A 12,403-nucleotide genomic window follows, 5' to 3' on the forward strand; every position below is an offset into this window, starting at 1 on the left:
CAACAATGGCAAACCTTATCCAAAATCAAAACATTTTAATTAATTTGCTCACATCCCAACAATCTAAATTATCGATGTCTTGTCTTCGAATATCCATGTGGAATGCCAATGGCGTTTCACGGCACAAACTTATAAACTCAATTCCTCAATGAAAACCAAATAGATGTAATGCTGCTGGCAGAAACGCATCTCACAAGTAAATACAACTTCCAAATAAGAGGTTATACTTCATACTGCACAGATCATCCGGACGGTAAGGCTCACGCAGGAACTGGAATCTTAATCAGGGAACGCATTAAGCACCACTTTCACCAGAGGATTGCAACAAATTATTTGCAGGCTACATCTATAAAACTACAAGCTGGCAACGGCAGTATCACTATAGCCGCTGTCTATTGCCCACCGCGTTTTACAATAACTGAAGAGCAATTCTTGGACTTCTACAATTCACTCGGAGGAGACTACAACGCCAAACACACGCACTGGGGATCAAGACTCGTGACCCCCAAAGGAAGACAACTGTATAAAGCAATTATAAATTTGAGCAACAAACTCGACTATGTCTCCCCTGGCAGCCCCACATATTGGCCAGCTGACCCCAGAAAACTCCCGGACTTAATTGACTTCGCTGTGACCAAGAACATCCCAAATCGCTATCGTACTTATCATCGAACCACTTGCCTGTTTTAATAACTCTCCTTCAAGGCCCGAAAGTAATCGAGCACCCCTTCAGGCTGACCTGGACTAGAACTAGCTGGCTAAAGTACAAAAAGTACGTAGGTTCCCACATTCAACTAACACCACAATTAAACATAGAGAACGACATCGACTTCTGTGCTGATGCCCTGGAGTCAGTACTCGTGGCAGCAGCCAAAATCTTAACACCAGAAGAGACAATCGTGCGTAGCAACCAATACAAAACTAATCTGCAAATCGAACAACTGGTTCGGGAAAAACGACGTCTACAACGCGCTTAGCAATCCTGCAGATCGCCACATTCGAAGCAACTCTTTAATGAAGCCACCCGCAGACTTTTATTTTTTTATTTTTTTTTATTTCGTTCTTATAGGCGCTTTTTATTAATGTGTGTTTTTACGAATGCATATCTGTGATCTTTGGTGTACAGAAGAGGGCACAAATGTAGAAAAAATTCGGAGTGTAGTTAAACATGGCGAGTCTGCAGCTTCTGCTTTGCGCTGGCTATTATCTAAACACTATTGTAGGCCAGTCAGACTATAATTTAAGAGGGAGACTACCAAAAGTGCTTTTTGCGCATTTTTAGATCACCTGAACAAAAGCTTTAAGTAACAAAGAGAAAGGCCCCAGTTCAAACGGACTTTCGTGATAAAATAGGGTTAAATATTGACAAGCCAAGGGATGGAGGCAGAGGAACTGCTAATGATGGAAATTCAGTCAGGAAATTTTGTCAATTTGGTCAAAAAGCGAAAAAGGCACGGAGAGTGCAGACGTGTTTTGCGCGAGCTCCGGAAAAAACAGCTTAAAAGTGAAAAACAAATAACTAAAAATACTGGAGTAGTGTAATAAAGGCAATCTTATTGCTAAAAACAGAAAATAAAATAGTATATGATAATTAGTGCTATGTATAAAACTAGTGCAAAGTTATTATAAAAACTAAGAAGTGCAACGAGTAATAGCTCAATGAGCGGCGATTCAAAAAATGAGCGTAGAAGCTCCGTAGACCAGAGAAACAGTTATATCTCTTATTTCTCAACCCGTGATACAGAAGTAGAAAGAACTTCTTCAAAGGGCAACTCAGCCCTACTGACCATTGACAGTGCGAGAGCACGGTCTTGTTCTCCCGCCCTACTCACACCAACTCCCACTTCATGGAGCTTGCAGTGTAGAGCCCCACCCGCAGCTTCGACTCACAGCTCACCAGCCCCGACCTCGTTAATTTCTGCAACCGCAGCCACTGCAACAACAACATCAACGGTCGCCGTTACTAACAACGCGATTTCGAATGCGTTTGCATTTTCTACAGCGCCGAATAAAACTACAAAGCCAATTGTAAGTACGAGTGCCAAAATCGGCAATATCAAACAACAACAAGTGGGTCCGGCTATACAGACAGGCATGTATCGTTACATCGAAATCAAACGGAAGCTAAGCCCGCAAAATAAAATGGTTGGAAATAAACCAAAACAAAATTGCCCTAATAAAGGCAGCGAACAACCAGGGGCATCTAGTAACAACAGATTCGCCCTATTGTCGGAAATTGAAAATAATCAATCCGAAGCTGGACAGGCTCTACAAAAGAAAGAAATCCCCCACCAATTTTTATAAGGGAACAGAACTCAAATGCCCTAGTAAAGGAAATTTTTGCGCTGGTCGGGAATGACAACTTTTATGTTACTCCTTTTGTTAGAGGGAATATTCATGAAACAAAGCTTCAAGCTAAAACTGAAGATCAATTCAGAGCTGTAACCAACACGTACAGCTCAAGAGTAGCAAGGGCTTGCAAGTAGTGCTAAAGGGCATAGAGCCCGACGTATCCACCAATGAGATAATAGAGGCACTGAAAGAACAAGGATTTTTCCCCAAAAATATTATTAATATTATCAACAGAAATAAAAAGCCGCAACCACTCTTTAAGGTCGAACTGGAGCCAAAAAGCAGAGCCTTGAAGAAAAATAAAGTGCACCCGATCTACAAACTGAAATTCCTGTTGCATAGAAGGATTACTGTTGAAGAACCGCATAAGCGAAATGGTCCGCTGCAATGCACAAACTGCCAAGAGTATGGACACACCAGAAACAACTGCGGGCTTCGATCAGTCTGCGTAGCTTCTGCTGGCTTCCACAACTCCGAACCTTGCCCTGCAAGCAAAGAAGACCCAAGGACGAAGAAATGCGCTAACTGTGGAGATAACCATACCGCAAACTACAGAGGCTGCCCGGTCTATAAAGAGCTGAAGAGTCAGTTTCAACAAGCAAAATACGCATGCTCCCAGAATGCACGAAATGCGTACGTTCAATCCCAAACCACACCTGATGTTTTCTTTGCGAAAGCAGCCAGATTTTCATTTGAGCCCGTCAACACAAATGGGGGAGTTTCATACGCCAGTGCCTTAAAATCAGGATTTGCCAATCAGAGCAAAATATAATAACACCTCAGCAAGCAATAGGTGATGCTGACTTTACAACAGGGTATGATGGAAAGTATGTCCTACATGAAAACAACAATGGCAAACCTTATGCAAAATCAAAACATTTTATATATTATAATGTTCCTTTCCTTTGTTCCTTTCGCATTATTCCATCGATTAATACCAACGGACCAACTCCATTTATATGGATGCACCCCCAGACCATAATTGACCCGCCACCATGCTTGACGGTTTGCCGCTCATTGTGTTCTAGTTAATCTACTTGGCACAGAAAAGCTTAGCCGACTTACTAAGTCGGTGCTGTCAATCTCACCATGTATAAGGTTATAAATGTGGACAGTACCGAGCATTGTTCTATAGTTGGCTAGGGAGGGTAAATTAATCAACAGAAGTCTACTAGAATAAGAATGTATGTTAAGATTTGCATCCCAGTTTAGGCGCCGTAAAGCAAAAAGGGGAATGTTTTTTGTACTGATTTAATACGACCAATATGTATTCCGTTTTATGGACTCCAGACGGGAGACCAATACTCCAGAATCGGACGGACTGGCGAAATAAATAAAGTTTTAGTGACATATGGATCATCGAATTCGTTTGACCACCTTTTAATAAATCCAAGCAATCCTCTGGCTTTATTAACCATGGACGAAATTTGATTGGAAATTTTAGTTAAGGGTCCAAGAGAACGTCAAGATCGTTTACAAGCGTTATTCTATCCAAAGAGCTGCCACTTTCTGCTCAAGTACTAAGAAAATTTTATTGTTACCCAATTGTGTTAAAACTTTATTAATATTGGGTATTGGATACATACACTAACGAGCAAAACTGTAACACGAGTTCTATACTCTAACTTCAAAGGTCTGTATCTTCAGTTCTAATTTATACACTTTAAAAATCTTAATTTTGTTTTGTTAGTATGTTCATACACTAAGTTTTAGGCCATTTAATAATAGGAATAAAAAAGCTGGAGCAAACTGTAAAATATGTCTAATGTTACAGTTTTGCACTGCGGTCATTTTGTAAACAAATATTTTTATTAATAATTTGTAAATAATGTGTCCACTGCCCTTTTAACTTTTTAAGTTCTTCTACACTATTTGACATACCTTGGGTATAGCATTGCACCAATTCGGGGGGAACAGCATTCCATACGTCCTTTTTCCTATCCCACAGCTACTCCATTCTACTTGGAGAAACTAAATTTTTCGCCAATAGCGATTTCACATAACTTCATAATTTTTTTAATTGGATTCATATCCGGGGATCGTGGTGGCCACTACATGGACTGAAATTTTTGTTTTTAAATCCGATTTTTTTTACGAAAAGGGGCGTATGCTTTGAGTTATTGTCTTGCTAAAAATTGCATTTTTCAGTAGAAATACCCGTATTCCGAAAGACTTACGAAAGATTTTTTTGTAAAATGCGCAAATATTGTTCCTTTCGCATTATTTATTTTGGTAAAAATTTGGATTTAAAAACGAAAATTTCAGTCCATGTAGTGGCCACCACGATCCCCGGATATCAATCCAATTAAAAAAATTATGAAGTTATGTGAAATCGCTATTGACGAAAAATTTAGTTTCTCCAAGTAGAATTGAGTAGCTGTGAGATAGGAAAAAGGACGTATGGAATGCTATTCCCCCCGAATTGATACAATGCTACACCCAAGGTATGTCAAATAGTGTAGAAGAACTTAAAGGGCTGTGGACACATTATTTAAAAATTATTAATAAAATTATTTGTTTACAAAATGACCGCAGCGCAAACCTGTAAAATTTGACTTATTTTACAGTTTGCTCCAGCTTTTTATACCCTTGCAGAGGGTATTATAATTTTGGTCAGAAGTTTGTAACGCAGTGAAGGAGACGTTTCCGACCCCATAAAGTATATTTATTCTTGATCAGGATCAAAATGGGAGTCGATATAGCCATGTCCGTCTGTCCGTCCGTCCGTATGTCCGTCTGTTTCAATACCGTTTGCGAGCTCAGTCTCATCTGAAACTTTCACAATCATCCTAAAACATGTGTACGCAGATCAAGTTTGAAAACCGCCCCGATCGGATGTCTATATCCTATAGCTCCCATAGGAACAATCGGATATAACTTGCAGGAATGGAAGATATTTCGCGCCGTGTAAAAGCTTTTGACAAATCCAAATCTTATGTTTTTATGCATACCTTGATCAGGGTAAAAGCGCGTGCCGATCGGACGTCTACATCCTATAGCTCCCATAGGAGCTAGTATATAAGCAGTATATAAGCTATTGACATGAATCTTTCCAAATCGTATTTTTTTATGCATAAAATTGTTAAAGACTGCGAAAATATCCCTTTTTTCTATTTTTATATGTCATTTTTAGTTTATTTATTCCTTTCGCTAAATTTTCAATTTTAGCAATTTCGGCAAAGTCTGCAAGGGTATTAAAACTTCGGCTTGCCGAAGTTAGCATACGTCCTCGATTTCTTTTTATTTCGTTCTTATAGGCGCTTTTTATTAATGTGTGTTTTTACGAATGCATATCTGTGATCTTTGGTGTACAGAAGAGGGCACAAATGTAGAAAAATTCGGAGTGTAGTTAAACATAGCGAGTCTGCAGCTTCTGCTTTGCGCTGGCTATTATCTAAACACTATTGTAGGCCAGTCAGACTATAATTTAAGAGGGAGACTACCACATTAACCGTTAAAAAAAAGCAGTATGTTACTTTAAGAACAAAATAAACGCCTTAAAGCCTACCAAATATGGTACGTAATTTTCATTAGAAAATTAAATTTAATTTATAAATCACTCAATGCATCTTTCTATGGTAGATGGTAAGGCGTGCAACGCGTTAAGCAATACACCCTCAATGAAATGCTATAAACGGAGTAAAACCCAAACAAATTAATTTAGAATCGTGTATTTCAAGAGAAGTGGATGAAAAGTATTTTGAATTCGGATTATCATCACATCATGCCTATTAAGTGCTTTTTGCGCATTTTTAGATCACCTGAACAAAAGCTTTAAATAAAAAAGAGAAAGGCCCCAGTTCAAACGGACTGTAACGACCTGATTCTTTATTTTCTGCTCGCTACGTAAACGTGCGGCTAGCTCAGAGAAGTTGTGAGTTCGTTCCACCAAATTTATATTGAGTGACCGCCCGTGACCAAAGGATAACGCAGGAAATGATTAGGTTGGTGCTGGTTTATTGTTTCTCTACAATGTAGCTTTATTGCTATTAATCTGCTGTCCGTTGTCGCTGTCTTCTGCTGCGTTGCTCCTGGCTCGCTGCTGCGCTGCTCCTGGCGTGCTGCTGCGTCGCTCCTGGCTTACCGCTGCGTCGCTCCTGGCCTGCTACTGCGCTGCTTCGGCTTGCTGCTCCGGGCGACTGAGATCGGGACGGCTCCACCAAAAACCCTGGATGTTATGCGAGCTTCCCTACCGGCCGGCAAGGTGTATCGCCTAGCAGGTGAACCGAAGTTACGCCTAATCGCCTAGCCACCTTTATCGCCTGGCTTCTGGAGTTCAGCTTGGACTTTGTCGGCAAGGTGTATCGCCTAGCAGGTAGAACAAAGTTCTCCCTTATCGCGTAGCCACCTTTATCGCCTGACACCGCGCAAGGACTCCCTAAGCTTGACTTTACCACGACCTAGCACCGTTGGATCTCAGCGTTGTAGCCTCAGCCTTGTAGACTTCGGCGTCTCGACTTTGCGATCTTGATCCTTGGGCACTTCGGTTTCGATGTTTACTTATTCCGCGTTCACGCACTCGCTCTGATTCTCGCACTCGTACTGTCCCGAGCTGCGCTTGCGCCGTCCTTTTTATAGGCGTTGTATGTGCCGTTATTTCCCTCGGGTCCAAGGTCCATCGAGGTACCGTTAATTCACGGTGTGTTCTCTTTAGGCGGGTCCAAAGTCCGCCAATTCACCGTTTGACCTCGTTGCCCTTGCCATATGAGGGTCCAAGGTCCGAATGTTTCCCGTTTGACCTGGATGCCCTTAATTTCTCCGGTTTTCTCGCCTCCTCCGCTGTTGCCAGGCCGATCTCCTGCATCGAGATTTGTGGGGAGTTTATGACTCAACACATTTCCCCCTTCCTTCGGAAACGTAATGAAAGTGGTGACTTTCCCCGCCCTTTATGTTTAGACTACTCGAATTCCCCGCCTGACTTGCGTGTTAGATGTTCCCCAGACAGTTCCCCGAAAGACTTAACCTTTCCCCAGACTGTTCTCCTAAAAGACTTTACCCGTACAGCTCCGTGAAAGACTTGAATTTTCCCGCGACTGTTTCCCTAAAAGACTTTTCCATGCAGCTCCTTGAAAGATTATTTCCCCAGACTGTTTCCCTGTTCCCCAGACAGTTCCCCGTTCCCCAGACAGTTCCCAGTTCCCCAGATAGTTCCCAGTTCCCATTTCCCAGACAGTTCCCAAGACAGTTCCCAGTTCCCCTGCGTGGAATTCGAATTTTCCCGCCCAGACATTTTCCCAAACTAAAAGTCACCATTTCGCTTTCCCTCGGTCCGGCAACTCCCTGGAATCTCACCACGATCGCGTTTATCGATTGTTGGTTCCAGTGTTGCCATCGTCGTTGCCTTTTCGTTGTCTTAAGTTGCCATTTGAATTCTTGAACATAGAAATAACCAATTTTGTTAACCCATCGATCGCAACTATCGATCGACCGCCTATTTCGGCGCCCCCGTCCCTATTACCTATGTCCGGCAACTCCCTTATTCCAAAAGGTAAATAAACAAACCAATTGTGATTTTCTAAAACCATTAATGGCTTTTATTAGCCCCTCAGGACTCTTACCACCCCGTTGGATACCCGGATGCGGTAGCGGACGCCGTCTACCACGAGGAGTTTGGCCCAGAGGCTGCTACGGGCTCTCCTCTGCCGCCTGTTGGCCTCGGCTGCCACCCTGGGCGGCCACTCTTCCTCGGCCATCTCCTGACAGCGGCTGCTGTCCGCCGAATTTTGGCGGGACACTGACGGCCTGGCTGGTGGGGACCGCGGCTCCGGGCACGACGTCAGCCTGGCGAGTTTGGGCGGCCGTGCGGCAGGCACTCCTGATGTCGGCCACACCCAGGGCCCCTTCTCCCAGAACTCCGGCTCCCCACCGAGCCGTTTTGCTGGCAACGGCGATGGCGTTGGCACCCACGGCGGCGGTGGAGGCGGTGGTGTCTCCGCCCGTGCCGTGGTGCCTGGATGGCCGTGGTGCCTGCGGCGGTGACGGTGGTGGGGGTGTTGATGCGCCGGCTGCGACAGCGACGACGGTGGCGACGGCGGTGGAGGTGCTTGCAGCGGCGGCTGCTCCGGAGGGCCTGGCCGTGCCCAGATTGCTGCCTCTTCGGCCTCAGCCTCATCCAGGCGCTTTTGCCACTCCCTGGCTGCTGCGGCTGCCCGTGCCACCGCCCGCTGCGCGAATACTCGCCGCACCACCTCTGCCCGGGTTGCGAATATGCGCTTTGCCTCCTCCGGGTGGCCCGATGGCGCAGCGTCGCCCAACCGGATCCGCCCGAATCCGGCTCCGGCCCTCTTTATCCGGCGGAATGCCATCCGGGCCTTCGCCGCCCGACGTGGCTCGAGGAGACCTCTGGACTCACCGTCTCCGTCCCGGTGTCCTCCTTGCTTTCCTCCTCCTCCTCTTCGGACGACGACAGGTCGATAGTCGTCACCTCGGCCTCCTGCCCTGCCGGCCGGACGCCGGCCTCCTCCTCCTCCTCCAGCTCTACATCCGTGATGCGTTCCTCGTCCTCCCATTCGGGGTTCGGCGACGGGGACCGCGACACCAGGGGGGACGCCAGCAGCTGGAGTGCGGAACCTGAGTCCCGCCTCCATCTCGCCGCTGGCTGTTGCCCGGTGCTGCCTCCCCGCCCCTCTCCCCTCATGACCTGACTGTTGCTGCTGCTGCGTGCTGGCATCTTGGCGACCTGATTTCAATAGGCCCGTCTTGTGGCGCTCGCGCGCTGACGAAACCTCGGTTGCCCATGTTTCCGGTTCCGTTATCCGCGGCGGCCTTTGGACTTTCCCTTGCTACGGGCTCCGACGGGTCCCCGCTTTGGTATGCGTTACCCGGTAACGGTATCCGCATCCTATGACCCTCCCTCTCCCGCTCTCGCGCTCCTAATGCATCTGTGTGAGTTCGATACTGTGTATCGTCCTCTCCCTCTCTTTGGATTCACAGTGCGCCCCCGCTAAGTCCGACTTAGATCCTTTGTTTTGGCCATCAATAAATTGTTTTTTTAATTGGCTAACGTGGGCGGTTTTTTCTTTGCCAGTCTTTTCATGCCGCAAATTGCATATCACCGGCGAATTAAAATTTATTATCTTAAAAGGCCCGTCATATTTTGGTGCCAATTTTGCAGCGAATCCTTCTGCGGCCTTGGACAGATGATGTTCTTTAGCACAGACTGTGTCACCGATGTTCGGTTTCCATGGACGTCTACGCAGATTGTAGTGGCGTGCCTGATCCGGCTCTGCCTTTTCCATATTTCGCCTCACCAGCTCGAAGATTTCTTTCAGCTTCTGTGCGTTCTCGGCCGGAGTTTGCGTTTCCCTTCCTGTGCCGATTGTTCCTTCGTCGTACAGTGCGCTGGGTAACCTAGGCTCTCTCCCTTGCGTAATAAAAGCAGGCGAATATCCCGTGGATTGCACCACGCTCGTATTCACGGCCAACTGCAGTTCCGGCCCCTTTTCGTCCCAAGTCCTCTGGTCTGGCCCGGTGAACTGGGCGATCATAGTTTTCACCGTCCTGTTGGCTCTCTCCGTCGGGTTTTCCTGGGGCATGTATGGGGCCGTGAACTGGTGTCGGACGCCTAATTCACCCAGGAATTTTTTAAACGCCCTGCTGGTGAACTGAACGCCATTGTCTGTAATCAGTACCTTGGGCACGCCGTATCTTGCGAGGATCCGCTCGCGGATCGCCTTTTCCAGAGTTTCCGTCGTTGCCCTGCGCATTGGCACCATTTCGGTCCACTTGGAGAACCTATCTACCAGCACTAGTAGCATAGAATTCCCGTGTTTGGAGCGGGGCAGTGGTCCGACGAAATCTGCGCACACAGTGGCCCACGGCTCTTCCGGTACTTGGGTCAGCATTTTTCCGGCCGCCTGTAGTTGGCTTGGCTTATATCGTAGGCAGCTCTCGCAGTTTTGCACATATTTCCTTATGTCGCGGTGCATTCCCGGCCAATGGTATCTTGCTGCGACTCTGGCAATTGTTTTCCGACTGCCCATGTGGCCAGCTGTCGGTGAGTTGTGGTTCTCCGACATTACCCGCCGCCTGGACCCCGTTGGCACGCACAGCTTCCATGATGTGACATCCTCGTTGCCTGCTCTGTGCGGTATGTGGCGATATAGCTGGTCGGCTTCTGTCATGTAGTCTGGATATTTTTGGGGATTTTGGGAAATCTTGCTCCGCATATCCCTTATCCAGTTACACTCGCCGGTTTCCTTGTGCTGTTCCTGTGTTTTTACCCGTCGACACGTTTCTGGCAGTGGCTGTCGTGATAGTGCGTCTGCTACTATATTCAGCTGGCCCTTTCTGTACGCGATCTCAAAGTCATATTGCTGCAGTTCCAGCGGCCATTCTGCGATTCTTCCGGTTGGGCTCTCGATGCTATTCAACCACTTCAGTGCCATATGATCCGTGATCACTTTGAAGTGGTAGCACTCCAAGTATGGCCTTAACTTGCGTATGGCCCACACAATTGCCAGGCATTCCTTCTCAGTCGCTGAGAAATTTCTTTCCGAACCATTTAGGGACCTACTGGAATACGAGATCACCCTCTCGCCTTAGTCGGAATTCTGTGTGAGAATAGCACCGAGCCCGTAATCGCTGGCGTCGGTCTGCAGCACAAATGTTTTTGTGAAATCTGGGCATGCTAAGATTGGGTCTGCGATTAGCCTGGCCTTGACAGCTTCAAACGCCTGTTGATGGTCATCTGTCCATTCCCATCTTGTGCTTTTCCGGAGCAGGCTATTCAACGGATGCACCAACGTTGCAAAATCTGGCACAAAACGCCTGTACCACGACGCCACTCCCAAATATTGTCGTAACTCCTTAACGTTGGCCGGTGGTTTTATTAAGGCAATTGCCGACACTTTTTCTGGGTCTGTTCCGATGCCTTGGTCTGTTATGCGATGCCCCAAATATTGCAGTTCCTTTCTAAAAAATTTGCATTTTTCCGCATTTACTTTCAGGTTGGCAGCCCGTAGTCTCCTAAACACTTCCTTCAGGTTTTCCATATGCTCTTCGAGCGTTCGTCCGATGACGATAATGTCGTCCTGATACGCGAAGGCATGCGGCATAATTTCTGGTCCAATGACTTGATCCAATGCCCGCTGGAATGTTGCCGACGCGGAGTGAAGGCCAAGTGGCATCACCTTCCATTGGAACGGGCCCTTTCCTGGTACAGTAAACGCCGTATACTGCCTGCTGTCTGCCTCCAAGGGGATCTGCCAGTAACCGTCCTTTAGATCGAGACTGCTGATGTACTTCGCCTCTCGCAGCTGGTCCAGGATGTAATTTATCATCGGCATCGGGTATGCGTCCATTTAGGACCTCGCATTTATTTGCCGGAAATCCACACACAGCCTCCACTTTCCAGTCTTCTTTCTCACCATGACTATTGGTGAGCTGTAGGGACTCCTGGACGGCTCGATACATCCTTTTTCCAGCAGCTCGTCTACCTTGGCATTTATCTCACCCTGCATTTTTGGATTGTTAGGGTAGTACCGTTGTTTGACTGGTTGGTCGTCCTTCATGGTGATCGTATGTACGGCCGCGTTGGATGTACCATTTATTCCTTCCAGTTCGTCCAACTCGGCTTTTAAAAATCCCTCCACATCCTTTTCCGCAAATCTTTTGGGTGTTTCAACTATTGCCACTGACAGTTTTTCCTCCAGCCATCCTCCTCTTCTATTCTTTGCCGGTATCGACGCGCTGTGTCCTGCGCACTCGACTTCGGCCCCGATTCTGGTGAGGAAAGTCCATCCCAACACCAGGGCGTCGATCAGTCCTGGTAAAATCAGCAGCTCCATTGAAATTGTTTTCGTTCCCAGTCCAATTTTGGTCTCCAGCAGTGATCTTATTTCCCCGCAGCGACCGTCTGCCATCCGTACTTGCCTTCTCGTGGGTCCGACCCTTCCTGCCGCCTGCAGCCTGTCCGCCAGCTCTTCGCTGATGAAACTCGCCGTGGCGCCGGTATCCACCGTGGCCGTAATCTTACTTTCACCTATGAGCACCGTGGCGGACAGTTGCATTTCTTCCGCCTGCAGGTCGCCCATTAATTTCGAGAGGCAGC

The 12,403-nt window shown here is 46.9% G+C and overlaps 1 protein-coding gene across 1 annotated transcript; it reads right to left on the reverse strand.

The window, feature by feature from the left end:
- Positions 1–7,889: 7,889 nt before the first annotated feature.
- Positions 7,890–9,022, reverse strand: LOC123037091 (histone-lysine N-methyltransferase 2B-like). Its single transcript, XM_044456574.1, has 2 exons — positions 8,705–9,022; positions 7,890–8,636 (listed from the first exon to the last, which is right to left on the reverse strand). The coding sequence occupies exons 1-2, from the start codon at positions 9,020–9,022 to the stop codon at positions 7,890–7,892; spliced, it is 1,065 nt and encodes a 354-aa protein (XP_044312509.1).
- Between the last annotated feature and the right edge of the window lie 3,381 nt (positions 9,023–12,403).

The sequence above is a fragment of the Drosophila rhopaloa genome, unplaced genomic scaffold (genome assembly GCF_018152115.1).
Source record: "Drosophila rhopaloa isolate 14029-0021.01 unplaced genomic scaffold, ASM1815211v1 contig_133, whole genome shotgun sequence".
Classification (NCBI taxonomy): Eukaryota; Metazoa; Arthropoda; class Insecta; order Diptera; family Drosophilidae; genus Drosophila; species Drosophila rhopaloa.

Bases quoted from the DNA above. Each gene is read 5' to 3' on its own strand.
- LOC123037091 (XM_044456574.1), bottom strand. From the start codon at position 9,022: ATGCCAGCACGCAGCAGCAGCAACAGTCAGGTCATGAGGGGAGAGGGG. The intron at 8,637-8,704 runs GTGAGTCCAGAG...CGCCGGATAAAG, and splicing joins AGGACACCGGGACGGAGACG to AGGGCCGGAGCCGGATTCGG.